At 42.4% G+C, this 17,227-nt stretch overlaps 1 protein-coding gene across 7 annotated transcripts in view; it reads right to left on the reverse strand.

Moving 5' to 3' along the window:
• ARHGAP44 (Rho GTPase activating protein 44) overlaps window positions 1–17,227 on the reverse strand; it is a 203,878-nt gene that overhangs the window by 65,583 nt on the left and 121,068 nt on the right. For all 7 annotated transcript variants that reach the window (XM_030800201.1, XM_030800196.1, XM_030800198.1 and 4 more), the window contains exons 5-6: window positions 10,784–10,895; window positions 6,995–7,071 (exon numbers count right to left, since the gene is read on the reverse strand). Coding sequence is in view for 6 of the 7 variants with exons in the window: in XM_030800196.1 (XP_030656056.1) it covers window positions 6,995–7,071; window positions 10,784–10,895 (189 nt within the window). In the remaining variant the exon portion in view is untranslated. The remainder of the gene's footprint in view (window positions 1–6,994; window positions 7,072–10,783; window positions 10,896–17,227) is intronic.

Raw genomic sequence — 17,227 nt, forward strand, 5'->3', positions numbered from 1 at the left:
TTTCGAATAAAGTATTAAATTGTTGTGGAGTTTTGGAAAATAAAATATGAGATGCCATGGCTGTAATTTATATCTCAGACAATAACTATAACACAATGGTAGATTATGGAATTCAGTTATAACCACCATCTGACTCACGCTACCTGAAGAAAAAATAACTGACAAATATGTAAGTGTTAAAAATGTATATAAAGTGACTACAAACATTAAGTAGATTTTTATGGCTTTGTAACTCAGGATTAAATTTTTTAAAAAACAGAATCATACTAAATATATGTATATTAAAATGAAGACATTTTCCCAAGTTCTTTCTTTTCTTTTTATTCTCATCTATTTTTTCCTCCAGATTTTATCCTGTAGTCAATATCTTGATACTTTAAAAACATACACCTTTCCCCTTTTTATAAGAACTTTTATTTACAATTTACAGTATGTGAGTTATATATATACATAATTTTTTTTTTTCTCATATCAAGTCTTGCTCTGTCACCCAGGCTGGAATGCAGTGGTGCAATCTTGGCTCACTGCAAACTCCACCTCCTGGGTTCAAGCGATTTTTCTGCCTCAGCCTCCCGAGTAGCTGGGATCACAGGCACATGCCACCATGCCCAGCTAATTTTTGTCATTTTTAGTAGAGACGGGGTTTCACCATGTTGGTCAGGTTCGTCTTGAACTCCTGACCTCAGGCCATCCACCCTCATTTGCCTCCCAAAGTGCTGGGATTACAGGCATGAGCCACCGTGCCTGGTCTATTTTGATATTTTAAAACAGTGACAAGATGTCCAAAATATGTTCTCTTTGTGGAACATAAATAGCAAACAAAATACCAACGTAAACTCTTGTCATGTGAACAGACAAGTTTTGTACTGATACTCATGTTGGAAAAGGTGACATGAATTCTGTACAGATAGTCATGTTGGGAAAATTTCGTACAGATAGTCATTTTGGGAAAAGTGACAGGAATTATGAATTTCAAGGTTTGGTAGTCTTTTCAGACCTCTGTTCCACACATAAGCTCAAGAGCTGTACTGCTCTGTCAGAGGAGAAACAGGGACATTAGACATTGTCCAAGGAAACTTTGAGCTTTGAAAGTTGAAGAGCAGAAGGATCATTTCTTCTCACTAAAGTAGCTGATGTGCCACCATCCTTCTCGGGAAAGACGACTGTGACTATGTGATCTGGGGGAGATGAAGATGGGACACAGCTGTAATGAAGCCTTGGGAGAGATGAGAGAGAAGGGTGAGGAATAAGGGTTTAAAATTTCAGGTACCAGCAATACGTAAAGAAGGCAAATGCAGGTCAGTTCAGGACAACAGAATGTCCAGAAGAAGAATTTTAAAAGGCAGACAGGAGAGTGTCTTCAGTGGGGCATTCACTGTTCCTTCTGTCTAGTCTTGCCCCTTCCTCTGCCATGGGCATCCCCCACTTTTTAAGTTCCTGCTTCCACTCTGCGCTAATGTGTGGTTGAAAAGGGGACTGCCAGGTTCTGCATGATCCAGGCAGTGAGTGGTCCAGGTGAGGGCCTCTGATCCAAGTCAAGCCTGTGCCATCCTTCCTCACATTGACCCAACTGAAGAGTCATGGAAGTGGGCATATGAGCAAAGTCCAGACAAATGGAGCCCCTCTTTGGCATTTTCGGAATTGGGGCAAAAGGAAGAGGGCTCATAGTGGGGAGACATGAGCCCATGCGACATCCAGTGACCTTGAAAAATCAGATGTGAGAAAAAGACACCTGTATGGGGAGGGGTGAGAGATGAGGAATGAGTTTTGACGGCCATCGAGATTCTGCTGCCAGTTCTAACGAGACTTCACACTGCCCCGCCTCCAGAATTCCACTTCTTAACTCCATAGCCTGCACAGTTTCCCCTCCAAAACCCTCCTGTCTTAACTTACACTAGTTTACTTGCTTCCAAAGAAGGTAGAGCTTCCAAAACAAAGTACCACAGACTGGGTGGCTTAAACAACAGAGGTTTATTTTCTCACGATTCTGGAGGCTGGACATCCAAGATCAACACAGAGGCTGGAGACCTCTATCTGTGACTTGCAGATGGCTGCTGTTTCTGTCCTCACACAGCTTTCCTCTGAGTGTGTGTAGAGAGAGATCACTCTTTCTCTCTACAAGGCCACCAATCCTAGTGAAATAGGGGCCCATTCTTATGACCTCGTTTAACCTTAATAAGGTTCTCCTAAAGAACCTATCTGCAGATACAGTCGCATTGGGGGTTAGGGCTTCAATATACAAATTTTGGAGAGATACCATTCAGTCCATAGGACCAAGAGGCAGCTGGTTCGGCAGAAATGGAATGTGTATGTGTCCTGGACTCAGGAGGGTTAACCTTGAGCTACATGACCAGAAAAAAGTCAGGCTGACTTTGGATAAAAATTAGGCTCCTTCTTTAAGCACTGCTAAACCAAACCTATCACACAAAAAAAAGAAATTTGCCTATCATTCAATTCACAACCTTTAATTCAGCATAAAGTGTCCTGTAAGCATCAGTTTCTCTGAGAATATTGAGGTCTGTATCATTGGCTTTCGAAGCAGACAAGCCAGATTTACTTCAATAGTGACAAATATACACATCTTATTGGGATCTAATTAAACACGAGAGAAATTAGTTGGATTTGACAGTATCCATCAGAATTGTGGCAGAAATTAAAGATCCAGTCATGGGACTATTGTTCAAGATGTGCTGATAATATATACAAAACTACTTCCTGTCTTGAAAGGCAGAATGTCTCTATGTGGAATTCACTGTTGCAGTGCTGCAGAGCGTACTTCATGAAGGACAGAACAATATGAAATAAATCAGAAGTAGGATGCCGCGAGGAAGAAAAACTAACCTGTGCCATTGGCTTTATGGAGAAATGCGGGGGGTGGGGGGGAGCATTCAGAACCCAGCTGTTCCAGAAAAGGAGCTGGTGATCCCTGCTGTTCAATAGCACAGCATTTGGTCTTGCTCTCACTGCTATATCTTGGGATGCAGCCCTCATATTGGCTAAGAGTGAGGAGTTAGGGAAAATGGCAGGAAGATGTGTTGGGTTGGCTTCTTACGACTTTCGGCAAGGTCCTACAAGACAGGTAGAGTCGGGCTAGAAATGGCCAGTCTGAGAGTAAAGTGGAAACAAAGAGTATACCTTTGCTAAAAATTCCCTTTTCATCCTGTAGCCTATAACTCATACTGATGGGGAATCTATAACTTGAGGCCTTGAGTTAGATCTCCCGCCACGGTTACCAAAGCTGAGACCTGAAGGGGAAATCAACTGAGTTTTCAAGGGGACTGTACTGTCAACAATCCCCCAAATCGGCCGGGTGCAGTGGCTCACGCCTGTAATCCCAGGACTTTGGGAGGCTGAGGCAGACGGATCTACCTGAGGTCAGGAGTTCAAGACCAGCCTGGCCAACATGGCAAAACCCCATCTCTACTAAAATTACTAAAAATACAAAAATTAGCTGGGCGTGGTGGCACCCATAATCCCAGCTACTCGGGAGGCTGAGGCAGGAGAATTGCTTGAACCTGGGAGGCGGAGGTTGCAGTGAGCTGAGATTGCGTCATTGCACTCTAGCCTGGGCAACAAGAGCAAAACTCTGTCTCAAAAAAAACGAAAACACAAACAATCCCCCAAAGCAATTCCCTATCCCTAAACTCACAACTGCACAAAGTGGGCTATGAAAAATCACCGATTTGATAAAGGAGATGGATCAAGTTTATATGAAAACAATGCAAACAAGACTTTTTTAGTCTAAAACAACAAAGGTTATAAAGGGTCCAAGTTGAAGTTTATAAAACAGAAATTTGCATGGGGGTGGGGTAGAATTTCCTTACTAGATTTTAGTATACAGGAGATGATAAGCTGAAGATATAAAAACATTTGTGAAATCACAGGGGAGAGGTCCCTAATGACACCAAGTGGTGTGTACATTTGCAGAACCTATAGACTACTTGGTGTCACCACTGAAAACGTAACTCTAGACTTTGTCTAGTGTTCCTGCTAGAGGAGTTCGTGACCAGCCTGGCCAACATGGCGAAACCCCGTCTATACTAAAAATACAAAAATTAGCTGAGTGTGGTGGCAGGTGCCTGTAATCCCAGCTACTCGGGAGGCTGAGGCAGGAGAACGGACCATCAGTGTGACCAGGAATAACTCTCCTTCTCATAAGAAGACAAAACAAAAATAAGTATGGTAATGACATGCTTTGATATTAGCATTCAGCCCGCTAACAAGAGGCTCTGTGGTAGAAATGTGGGTTTTCTTTGTAGACGCAAAGAAAAGACTTCAGAGCTAAGCCCCAGGTTTCAGAGAAGGATGTCACTCCGCCCAGGAGCATGGTGTCCACCTCATGAAAACAATGGGGCAATCTGCATTTCTTCAACCATCTTACATGACTCCCAAAATAGGGGACTTGAACACTCATATTATGGGATGCAATTTTACGTGACATAAGGTCATAGAGGTAATAGCAAATCAGTACTTCCCACTCATTCTGCTCTCTATTCCTCCAAGCACGCTAAAGAGGTTAGTCTCATATTTGCATCAGAATAATTTTAAAACCACCCAACGCCTCCCCTTCTTCTTTTTTAACAAAGGGAGATGAGCTTCAGGATGACATTCTTCCATAGTCAACAGGCTCTAAAATTTAGTAACATTGGCTTCGCTTTTATCTGTTCACTTTTATGCATACCTGGTATTTGTAGCAAAGGATACTACTTTCCAATTTACGGTAGCATGAAAGGATTTCTTTTTAAAATATATTAATTTTGAAAAAGTAATCAACTCTCTTAAGAGATGTATCGACACAGATGGCAAAAATCATTCAGGTGGATGGAGGGTTTGGGGACAACTAAGTTAACCAAAGAAACCCTTGTTTCTTTGCTGATTTAACCTGTTTTATGTCTAGTCTTGGGGGACTGCTCTGTACCTTTTATTCTTCCTGATGCAGAATTCCTGTGCAACAATTACTTACAGTATCAGCTTCTTTTTATAAAGCACTTGGGAAGTGATATTAATACTCAAAACAGCCACCCACGAATGTTACTCCTTGTGTCCAGGTGAAGAAACTGATATTCTGGGAGATTAAGTGACTTGACCAAGGTCACATATCTAGAAAATAGTTGAAATCTAAACCTTAAAATCTGACTTTCTGAACTCTGTATGCTACATCTCTGTGCCCAAATACATTGTTTCTTTATTTCAAGAAAATGAAAACAAGCTGTGAAGATGATTAAAATTGGCCTACACTGGAGTCTGAAACTAGCCTGGGCAACACAGTGAGACCCTGTCTCTACAAAAAATAAAAAAAATAGCCAGGTGTAGTGGCACATGCCTGTAGTCCCGGCTACTTGGGAGACCTGAGGCAGAAGGATTGCTTGAGCCCATGAGTTGAAGATTGCAGTGAGCTATGATCACGTTCGCTGCACTCCAGCCTGAGTTACAGAGTGAGATCCTGTCTCAAAATTTTTAAAAATAATAAAAAATTCCCAGCACTTTAGGAGGCTGAGGTGGGCAGATGACTTGAGGTCAGGAGTTCGTGACCAGCCTGGCCAATGTGGCGGAACCCTGTCTATACTAAAAATACAAAAATTAGCTGAGCGTGGTGGTAGGTGCCTGTAATCCCAGCTACTCGGGAGGCTGAGGCAGGAGAACCACGTGAACATGGGAGGCGGAGGTTGCAGTGAGCGGAGACCACGCCATTGCACTCCAGCCTGGGTGACAAGAGCAAATCTTCATCTCAGAAATAAATAAATAAATAAATAATACATTCAATAAAAAAATAAAGTTGGTCTATGAAAAACCTAAGGTAGAACCAAACAGTTTTTTCCATATTAATACTCATGCACCTGCCTTTTCAACTTATATACACATATCCCACTGTAGAAAATAAAAGGACATATGTGCACAATCCTGCTCTGACAGCCACAGGCAATGACATCTCAGGGCCTTTGGCACCCGCCTGCTACTACAGGAATTTTCTGGTGGACTCTGGAAGATGGGTGTGGAAGAACAGCACTACAGGTACTTGACTGCTCTCTGAAAGGACTCAAGTTAAGAGAAAGGCTACAGAAAGGAGATACCTACACCATCAGCTTCAGGAAAAGGTGAGTGAGTCTCCAGAATGTGAAATTTCCTGTTACAGACAGGACATAGCAAACATCCTACCTCCTGGCTCTCATCTCCTACTTCTCTCCCCTTTGCTCCTTCTGCCCCAGCCACGCCGACCTTCCCTCTGTGCCTTGAACAGGTCTTTGCATTTGCTGTGCCCTCTGCCATAGATGCTTCGCACCAGATCTCTGTAAGGCTGCCACCTTCTCATCATCTAAGTCTAAGACCAAAGTGATCCACCTCAAAAAAGCTTTTTCTCTTTTATCCTTAATGCTGTTGCTCCCTTTCTCCATCATCGCCTTCCAAAACTACCCTGTGTTACTGTTTTTTTTTTTTTTTTTTTTTTTTTGAGATGGAGTCTCGCTCTGTTGCCCAGGCTGGAGTGCAGTGCCATGATCTTGGCTGACTGCAAGCTCCGCCTCCCAGGTTCACGCCATTCTCCTGCCTCAGCCTCCCAAGTAGCTCGGACTACAGGCACCCGCCACCATGCCCAGCTAATTTTTTTATATTTTTAGTAGAGACGGGATTTCACCGTGTTAGCCAGGATGGTCTTGATCTCTTGACCTTGTGATCCGCCCGCCTTGGCCTCCCAAAGTGCTGGGATTACAGGCGTGAGCCACTGCACTCGGCCACATTTTTTATATGACATAGCTTTCTAGAACTGTCTTGTTTCTTCACTTGCCTAGTGTCTACCTCCAAAACTCAACTGCAGCCTTCATGAGAACAGGGACCCAGTGTCTCGAGTTCACTGTGACTACCTCCAGTGCCTGGCACACATTAGGTGTCAAGAAAAACTTGGTGAATGAAAACACACTTGCCTACTTAAAACCCACCCTCCCAAAATATGATCCACTGTCCCTTCAAAGAAGCAAAAAAGAAAGTAAAGAGATTCTACCTGGTTCGTGAGGAATCCATGTCCAGCACCAACTTGGCTAAGTGTTTCCTCTGCTTTTGAATATTTGGGATTTCCACCTGTGGTTACACGACATAAAAGATACAATCAAACTGAAGCTCAAGATAAATTCTTTAAGAACCATTCCTGGCCAGGCGCGGTGGCTCATGCCTGTAATCCCAGCACTTTGGGAGGCCAAGGCAGGTGGATCACCTGAGGTCCGGAGTTTGAGACCAGCCTGGCCAAAATGGCGAAACTCCGTCTCTACTAAAAATACAAAAATTAACTGGGTGTGGTGGAAGGTGCCTGTAATTCCAGCTACTCGGGAGTCTGAGGCAGGATAATCACTTGAACCCAGGAGGTGGAGGGTGCACTCAGCTGAGATCACACCACTCCACTCCAGCCTGGGTGACAGAGTGAGACTTCGTCTCAAAAAAAAAAAAAAGAACTATTCCTTAGAACAATTCTTAAAGAACTATTGGAAGTCGCCCAACAAGTTTACTAGCGGTCTCGCAATCCTTATTTTCAGATGAAATCCTTTTTGCCCTTTTGTGTTATTGAGGTCTAATAGGAATTGTATATATTTTAGGTGTATGGTTTAATGTTTTCATATGCACACATTGTGAAATCATTACTACACTCAGGCTAATTAACATATCCATCCCATCCCATAGTTTCTATTTTCTTTTTTTGATGGTGAGTACACTTGAGATCTATCCTCTAAGCAAATTTCAAGTCTACAATACAGTATCATTAACTATCACCACACAGTGCTACACATCAGGTCTCCAGAATTTACTCATCTTGCATAAGGGAGACCTTGTACCCTTTGACCAACATTAGATGAAATTAATGATGCCCTTTCCTGAGCTAAACTCTGCTCCATCTTTGCTGGACACCAGCCAGGCTCTCCATCAACCCAGACCATCTCACAGGTCCTGTGCTTCTCTGCTCACGCAGGCCTGGCCGCTTTCCTGCCCTCACCTTGCCCGCCCCCGCCCTGCCAAAAAAAAAAAAAACAGGGCTCAACCACATCCCTCTTTACTTCCGGAAGGGCCAAAAGTGAAATGAAGACAGCCACGCAGTCATGTCTGCCACAGACCTGAGGCAAAACGGACAGCTGAAAGACGAAGAGCATGGAGAGGCAATGGCTGCATCTAGGATACAGATTCTATATTTATAAAAAGAAAGGAAGCAAATGTTTGTATTTATAGAAATAAAGTAAGACTTTTCCAGTCAATAATGAATAAACATTGCCATCATGGCTTTTCTCGGCTACGAGTTCTTCCATTTTGGTTGTATGTAGATGCTCTTTTTATATTTTTTCATTCTAAAAATGGCTTCACTGAACATCCCAGTGCAGGATTTTGGTTCCGGGCCCAGCAAAAGTAGGGCAGGATGTGAGAATGCAAAACGAAAATTGGCCGAAAATTGAACTAAAATCATCTCGGGCTGCGGTTTTTATATAAGGAAAAAATTCGAGGAGAATCCAATGTTCTCTGAAGTGCTTTCTATTCACTCTCCCAAGCAGGGATGAGTAATGTTCTACGTGTAACAACTTCCAATAGGAAGCAGAAGTGTAACTGCCCCCAGGCAACCTGAGTCACCACCCAGCCCCGAAGCTAAGCTGGAGGGCCACTGGGTATCTTGCTTGAGCCAAGTGATTGTCAGCACCCACAATGGACTCGCTCCTTGGTTTGCTTCAGGCTTTGGCCAGAGCCAGGACCCTCCTTTTGAGGCACAGAGGGGATCTCGTGAATGCTCCAGGCGAGGAGATGACTTGAGAAGCCAAGAGCTGGTCGATTCCAAAGAACCTCATCCACAATTTTCTCCTTGAATACTTTTAGGTCCATAAGTAATTATTGGCCCATACCTCTGTCCCAGAAACAGTGTCAGGGGATGTGGAGGTGCTGGATGTGGTTCAGAAAGGAAGCCAGACAGGGTCTGGGGCAATGCAGTTTAATACAGTAGCCTCTAGCTACACGTGGCTATGAAATTCTAAATTTAAATTAACGAAAATTAAAGAAACTAAAAAATTGAGTTCCTGAATCGCACTAGTGCTCAAAAACCACTTAAGGGCAGTGGCTATCAAACGGCACTGATTGAGAATATTTCCATCATTGTAGGGAGTCTGCTAGCATTCATTTGAGGTGTCAACTTGGCTGGACTGATGGATGCCTCAAAGGCTGGTGACGTATTTTTTCTGGGTGTAGCTGAAAGGGTGTTTCCAAAAGAGACCAATGTGTGAGTCAGCAGGCTGACCCACCCACAATGGGGCGGCACCATCCAATTAGCTGAAACACACAGGTGGGAGAAAGAGGATTCTCTCACTGTGTTCTCCCTCCCTCCCCCCTGTAGTGAGATGCCTTTTCCCCTCATCAGACTCCAGGTTCTTTGGCATTTAATGGGGGTCTCTCTGGCTTTCTACCTCATATTCAGGGCTGCACGATCAGTTTCTGAGGTTCCTGGACTGAGTTTCGGGTTCTGAGGTTTATGGACTGAGCAATGCTACCGGCTTCTCTGGTTCCCCAGCTTACAGATGGCCTATCAGGGAACCTCTTCCCCTCTGCGATTATGTGAGCCAACTTCCCCTGATAGGGGAGAATCCCAACTTCATAGATCCTATTGGTTCTGTCTCCCTGGAGAACCCTGACTAATACAGAGTTCTAGGGGATAGCGCTGGTTAGATTTTATACAGGTGGAGTGTCCCTTATCTGAAATGCTTGGGACCAGAAATATTTGGGATTGGGAGTTTTGGGGATTTGGGAATATTTGCATCATATTTACCGGTTGAGCATCTCAAATCCGAACATGTGAAATCCAAAACGCTCTAACGAGCATTTCCTTTGAGAATCATGTTGGTGCTCAAAATGTTTCAGATTTTGGATTGTTTCAGGTTTGAGATGCTCAATCTATTAACAGATGACGAATTAAAAACAGCTGAGAGGGATTCAGGGTTCAAAGCTCCCCAAGCATTTCCTATCTCCCTTGAGAAGCTTTCACTTGGCTGAAGCTAGCAAAGTTTTCACATAGACATTAAGGTTGCTTTTTAATAAAATAGTTTAATTGAGTGTCCTTTAAAGTCCAAAGACAAGGGACCTATATAAACGTAAACTGCAGCTGGGCACGATGGCTCATGCCTATAATCCCAGCACTTTGGGAGGCCAAGGCGGGTGGATTGCCTGAGGTCAGGAGTTTGAGACCAGCCTGGCCAACATGGTGAAACCCCGTCTCTGCTAAAAATATAATAGTTAAACGGGCATGGTGGTGGGTGCCTGTAATCCCAGCTACTTGGGAGGCTTGAGACAGGAGAATCACTTGAACCTGGGAGGCAGAGGTTGCAGTGAACCATGATCGTACCACTGCACTCCAGCCTGGGTGACACAGCCAGACTCCATCTCAAAAAAAAAAAACATAAACTGCAGGAGGCCTGGGCCCCCAGAATCCTAGTAAGGAGTGGCTGCTGTTTACAGCACTGAAGACTTGAGACGGGTGGAGGGTGGGGGTGAAGGCAGTCGAGGTTGTGGGTGGGGAAGCGGGTAAGCTGCCAGCTTTCCACCTTACTCCTAGGAATGCCTGCAGGGAAGAGAATGGGTAGGAGAAGGGGTAGCAAATGCTGAAAGGACGTATTTGGGAATCTTGACCATGTGGCTGGGTAAGAATCCCTGATGAAAAACAATGTCGGGGAGAAGGTTAAGGGAAAGAAGTAGAATGCTGGAAACAGAGTGATTGAGGGGCTCCTGTTCGGTACCTCCTTGCTCACTCAGGCCTGGCCTCACTCCTGCTGCTTACCTCCGCCAGCAAAAACAGGGGCTCAATCACGTCTCTCTCTACTTGCAACTCAAAATGTATCAGCTCCTGAGCCAGCTTGTCCTCTGTCTCTCCACAGAGTTTCAGCATCTTCCTGTAATCCAAGGCAGAAAGAAACAGTGAATACTCCTGAAGACAACATTTCACTGGCATTACCCTCCCCTCACCTCCTGGCTCACTTGTAAACTTTCACAAGTCAGTGTTAATAAGCTGGCTGATCTCCATGGCTTCCCCTGGGCCAACCTGTTCCAGCCCTCTGCATTTCTGAAATAATCAATTCTTTCAAAAGGTGCCACTCACTGTGTCCCTGGGGCACAAGGGGACACGTGGGGAAACATGAGAGAGAAAACAGACACACATGCCTATAAACACATGCTTCTATCTCTGAGGAGAACACTGGATAGCTAAAATCTGCCCGCTAAAAAACCATCATCTTCAAATACAAAGCAAAAACTCAATTTCAATAGGTCCTGATAGAAGGAAAGCCCTGGCGCCTAAGCCACGAAAATGTAATTAGTACATGGATATATACAGACAATTATCCAATGAAAAACAATTCCAAAAGTTGATTAATAATGAGCAAATGACAGAAGACCTGAATGAGCAGAAAGTCATGCCATCTTCCCAGATGACACAATATACTATTTCAAAGATGTTAAATTCCACCCAAATTGTATACAGGCCGTTCTCCCATTGTCTGGTACCCATTTTAACTAAAACTCAAGTAAAAAGTTTTTACAAACCAGCCTGGGCAACATGGTGAAACCCTGCCTCTACTAAAAATATCAAACTCAGCTGGGTATGGTGGTGCATGCCTGTAGTCCCAGCTTCTCTGGAGGCTGAGGCACAAGAATCACTTGTACCTGGGAGGCAGAAGCTGTAGTGAGCCTAGATAGTGCTACTGCACTCCAGCCTGGGCGACAGAGCGAGACCCTGTCTCAAAAACACATAAACAAACAAAAAAGCTTTTACAAGTCAACAAACATATGAGCAGAGGTAACTGCCTTTTTACTGTGAGGATATTCCTTTCCTGTTCATATTTTCACATTTTTACTCTACATGTGTGTGTCCCCGTACAATACATAATACTGCTGCTTTGCTTAGTTCAGTCTACATGCATGGTTTTACACTGAGCATGTCCTGATGCTACTTGCTTTTTTTGTTTGGATTTTTTTTGAGGTTTTTTTTTTTTTTTTTTTTTGAGATGGAGTTTCACTCTTGTTGCCCAGGCTGGAGCGCGGTGGCACGATCTTGGCTCACTGCAACCTCCGCCTCCTGGGTTCAAGCCATTCTCCTGCCTCAGCCTCCTGAGTAGCTGGGATTACAGGAGGCTGCCACCACACCCGGCTAATTTTTTGTATTTTTAGTAGAGATGGGGTTTCACCATGTTGGCCAGGCTGGTCTCGAACTCCTGACCTCAGGTGATCCACCCACCTTGGCCTCCCAAAGTGCTGGGACTACAGGCAGCCTTGCTTTTTTACTCTATCATTATGTTTGGAGCTTACCCATGTTGGTACATGCGGAATTAGATCATTTTGCAATGGAGAATTCCATTCTTTGAATATACCACCATTATGTTAAGCTGTGCCACAAACCAGAGTTTTTGGCTATTACATGTAGCGCTTCAGTAAATATGCTCGTGCAGTCTCTTTTTGCATGTTTGGAAATTTCACTAGCACAAATGGGAGTTCCCATTGCCCTATGCCCTTGCCAACTCTTGGTCCTGGTAGGTGTCTGAATTTCTGCCAAACTGGTGGATACAAATTATTATCTCCTTCTGGTTTTAATTTACATTCCTTGACTGCTAGTAAGACTGAATATCCCTCTCCCATGAAGTGCCTGTTCATATTCCTTGGCTATTTTTGTATTAGGATCTATTTATTTGAATTTATTTGTCGGAACTTCATATACACAGGTGTGTGAAGGCAGATTTTCACTCTTTTTCCTATCTGCTACAAATGTCAGTGCCCAGGTGTGCTTTTATCTTTGCATCTCTTTAATGATGCTTTTTTTTTTTGAGACAAAAATCTCACTCCATCACCCAGGCTGGAGTGCAGTGACGCGTTCTTGGCTCACCACAAACTCCGCCTCCCGGGTGCAAGCGATTCTCCTGCCTCAGCCTCCCGAGTGGCTGGGATTACAGGTGTGCACCACTGCACCCAGCTAATTTTTTGTATTTTTAGTAGAGATAGGGTTTCACCATGTTGGCCAGGCTAGTCTTGAACTCTGGACCTCAGGTAATCCACCTGCCTCGGCCTCCCAAAGTGTTAGGATTACAGGCGTGAGCCACTGCGCCCAGCTTAATGGTGTCTTATATCTGATTTTCTGGTATTTATTCCATATTTCTAATACTACTTAATTAAAAAAATTTAAATATTAGCTATTGACATTACAGACAATGGAATTTAGCTATGTTTCCATTTCCCCTCCCTCCCTTTATTTATATTAATAAATGCTTATTATTTATATTACACTTTGACTCCATATTATTTGGAGTTAATCTGGGTAGTATACTATAATTACTGGTTTCCCTGCACACTTAATTGTTCTCCCTGGAGTTAATAATTGCCTTGTTTTGGCTTGCTTGTTTTCTACGTACCCAACTGAATTCAAAGTACTCTGCCACTTTCCTAGCTTGTCTGTTAAGATATTGAACCAAAATTTGCTTAACTTACTTAAAAAAAAATTAAACCTCATCCTAAGCAGTGATAAACATCACATTTATGAGTTTTGTGTGCTAATTTTGTTTCTTCTGTTACATATTAAAATAAAAATATTACCAAAAAATATTGAACCATACATCATGTAAATGAATTTCATTTTCTTGAATTAATCCCTCCTGGACCTGTCTCAATGCGGATTGAGTTTTCCTCTATCCCTAAGGCACATCTGTCTTCCTGCAATCTTCCTTCACCATTCCCTGGGATTCTCTTCCTCTGTCTTGTGTTGGACATTCTGTTATCTTGAGTCTACCTCTCTTTTGGTCACTCCCTCACCAAGGACACATCTTGCTGTCTTGCTTTAGCTTGCTGAGAAAGAATAGGTGGGAAGTCAGTTTTTGAGGCCACGTATGTCACGGCATTTTCCTCTGTCCTCTCGTTGATTGAAACTTGGGCAGAATATTGAACTCCTAGGCTGAGCATGGTTTCCTTCAGAATTTTAAAGGCGCTGCTTAATAATCTTCCTTCTTCCATTGCTGCTTTTGCTCAGTCTGGAAGCATTCACATTTCTGATCCTTTGTATGTGACATGTTTTCTCTCTAGAAGGTTGTAGACTCTTTGTCACCAGTATACATGATGGTGAGCTCTGTGGCATACGCTTAATTCTTCCCATTGTATTGGGAGCTCAATGGGCCTTTTCAGTATAGAAACTCATGTCCTCAAGATCTGGAAAATGCTGTTGGATTATTTATTATTATTTCTTCCTCTCCTTTTCTAAGAACTCCTGTTTTTCAGGCATAAGACTTCCTGGATTGGTCCTCTAATTTTCTAATTTTTTCTATTGTCTGTGTGTTTGCCTTCTTGCTTATCTGGAAGATTTCTTAATATTTATCTTCCCAACCTCCTACTGAGAATTTCATATCTTCTATCATATTTTCTCATTTCTACAGGCTTGCTTTTAATCTCTGGCTATTTCTTTCCCATAAATATTTTGTATTAACATCCTGTTTTTCATTTCATGGACATGTTATCTTCCCCTACTATTTGAAAACATAAGTGATTGTTCTCCTAACATTTTTTCCTCCCCTACACAATCTCTGTTTCTTCCAAGCTGCATTGTATCCACCCAGTTGTTTTGGTCTCCAGGTTTCAGGTTAGAGACTTTCCTCAGATGTCTGATGATCTTTGGTGCCTCTCTATATTTAAGAGTGGAGACTAAAAAGCTCAGAGTATGTGAATTCATCTGTAGAAAGATCTGGTTGCGTCACTTACTGAGGCACTGACCCCCTCCAACATCCTCAGATCTTTAGGTCCTTCCATTTGGACTAATCTGATTCTCCAGAGAAACCTCTTCTAATTTCCTGCTTAGAGGGTAAAGGCCTGGGGGCTGCATGAGTGGAAGAAGACGGCTGCAGAGTATTAGCATCCATATCCAGTACGCGTTAGATCACTCAAGCCTCTTCTTTACTGAATGACCCATACACTCCACTACACCGGGAGTCCCCCATTCTAGAGATGCTCTCTTATCCCCTCTAGAGAATTCTGCTCAGGTGGGAGTGGGGGGATGACAGCTTCTTAGACATGTGAATGGGGCAGAGTTTTGTGATCCAAGTGGTAACTGAAAAGCTTTCAACCACATTCATGAGTTTAATCACCCACTCCACCCCCAAAGACCCACTATTCCAGAGATCCCTGGTGCCATTTCTTGAACACTGTAAGCATTACATAATGTAATTTACATGGGATCTTTGCATATCTACTTCTGGCTTGGGAGTCAGCTTTTGGGGACTCGCCAAGTTAGTTCCCAGTCATTCATATGTTTTACAGCTCACAAAATTGTGTTGCTATTGTCTGCTTTTTCCTGCCATTGTGGGTTTATGTCTTTTAAGAAAAAAAAAATCTCCATATTGTAGTTTTAGTGGATTTTGGAAAGAGAGAAAATCAGATGCATGTTCAATCTGTCATCTTTACTTCCAACGTTGCTGTGTCATTATATTACAGGCATGACTCTTGGAAATACCATACAACAGGATTTCATGTCTGTCAACCTGAAATTTTCTTTGAACAGTTGAGTTTATTCCATTTACATCTCTTATGATTGCAGAGATATATGCAATGATTGCTACCACTCTCATTTTCTGTTTTCCAATTATTATGTGTTTTTTTTTTTTTTTGGTTACTTTTTTCTCTTGTAGTCCCTTCCATGTATTTTTTTTATTTTCCTTTTCATCCTTTGTTAAAGTTATATATCCTATTTCTATTCTTTTTGTGGTTAGTCTTACTTTTCTAACATGCGTATTTGACGCTAAATTTATTTGTTTTTATTTTTTGGACATTAAATTTAAATGTAATACCTTTATCCTCCTGTCAAACAATATAGGAGCTTGAAATACTGATTCTGCCACCACAGAAACTTAAAAGTCCTTCTCTTTGGTCTTGTCACTTCTCTAAAAAATATCGTTCTTTGTTAAAATGCTACATAAGCACTCCCGTAATCCCAGCACTTTGGGAGGCCGAGGTGGGTGGATCACTTGAGGTCAGGAGTTCATGACCAGCCTGGCCAGCATGGTGAAACCCCATCTCTACTAAAAATACAAAAATTAGCCGGGCGTGGTGGCACCCACCTATAATCCCAGCTACTCGGGAGGCCGAGGCAGAATCACTTGCACCCGGGATGCAGAGTTTGCAGTGAGCTGAGATTGCGTCATTGCACTCCAGCCTGGGTGACAGAGCAAGAATCTGTCTCAAAAAAAAAAAAAAAAAAAAAAAAAGGCTACATAAGCCCATGTTCTATCCTTTGATCTACTCATCCCTGAGTTCTTCCATGTATATGTACTACACATTTTAATAAAATTTATTTGCTTTTCTCCTGTTACTCTACCTTTTGTCAATCTAACTTTCGAGGCCCAAACAAAGAACCTAAGATGGTTAGAGAGAGAAAAAAAAAAGTTTCCTCCCCTACAACACAATTTTTTTCCTACCTTGGTACTTGTACTTCTCATCTTTCTTCTATTTCTGTGAAAGAGATGTAATCTATTTCATACAGCCTTAACTAGCCCTTTCAGTGAGAATATGCAGGTAGTATCTTCTTCAAATCTTTGCCTGAAAATATCCTTACTCTTCCCTATTTTATCATAGTATACTAGGTTTCTTATATTTTCGCTCAATACTTGAAGATATTACTCCATTATCTCCTGGCGTTCATTGTGGCTGACGAATACATAGTTTGTTATCAGTTTAATTGCTATTTTATAGTAATGGTCTTTTTTTCCTCTGGTCAATTTTACATTTTTCTATTTTTTTGTTGATAATCTGTGGTCTTACTACAATATGTCCAGGGATGAATTTTTTTCTTGTTGATCTCAGTCAAATCATTTTGTGCTCCTTACATCTAAAGACATGTTTTTCTTTAAATCTGGAAAAGAAAAATTCAACCACAAACTTCCCCTTCTCCCTATTGTCTTCCTCAGGAATTCCCACCAGATGGAATGTTAAGCTTTTGCATTCTATCACCCATGTTTCTCAGTTTAAGAATGCCTACATCCTTATCTCTGCACTTCATTCTCTTCATTCTGGGTAGCGGCTCTACATCTGTTTTCAAGTTCAGCAATTATTTATTTGTGTACAATCTTCAGTTTCTTTCGACTAAAGATCACTGAAAATTTTCAGCATAATTTTGGAAAGTTCTCTTTGGTTTGCCTTCAATCCTGCCTGTTCTTTTTTAATACTGTTTGATTCTCTTGTCAAGGATTCTGTTTTTTTAATT

The sequence above is a fragment of the Nomascus leucogenys genome, chromosome 19 (assembly GCF_006542625.1).
Source record: "Nomascus leucogenys isolate Asia chromosome 19, Asia_NLE_v1, whole genome shotgun sequence".
Classification (NCBI taxonomy): domain Eukaryota; kingdom Metazoa; phylum Chordata; class Mammalia; order Primates; family Hylobatidae; genus Nomascus; species Nomascus leucogenys.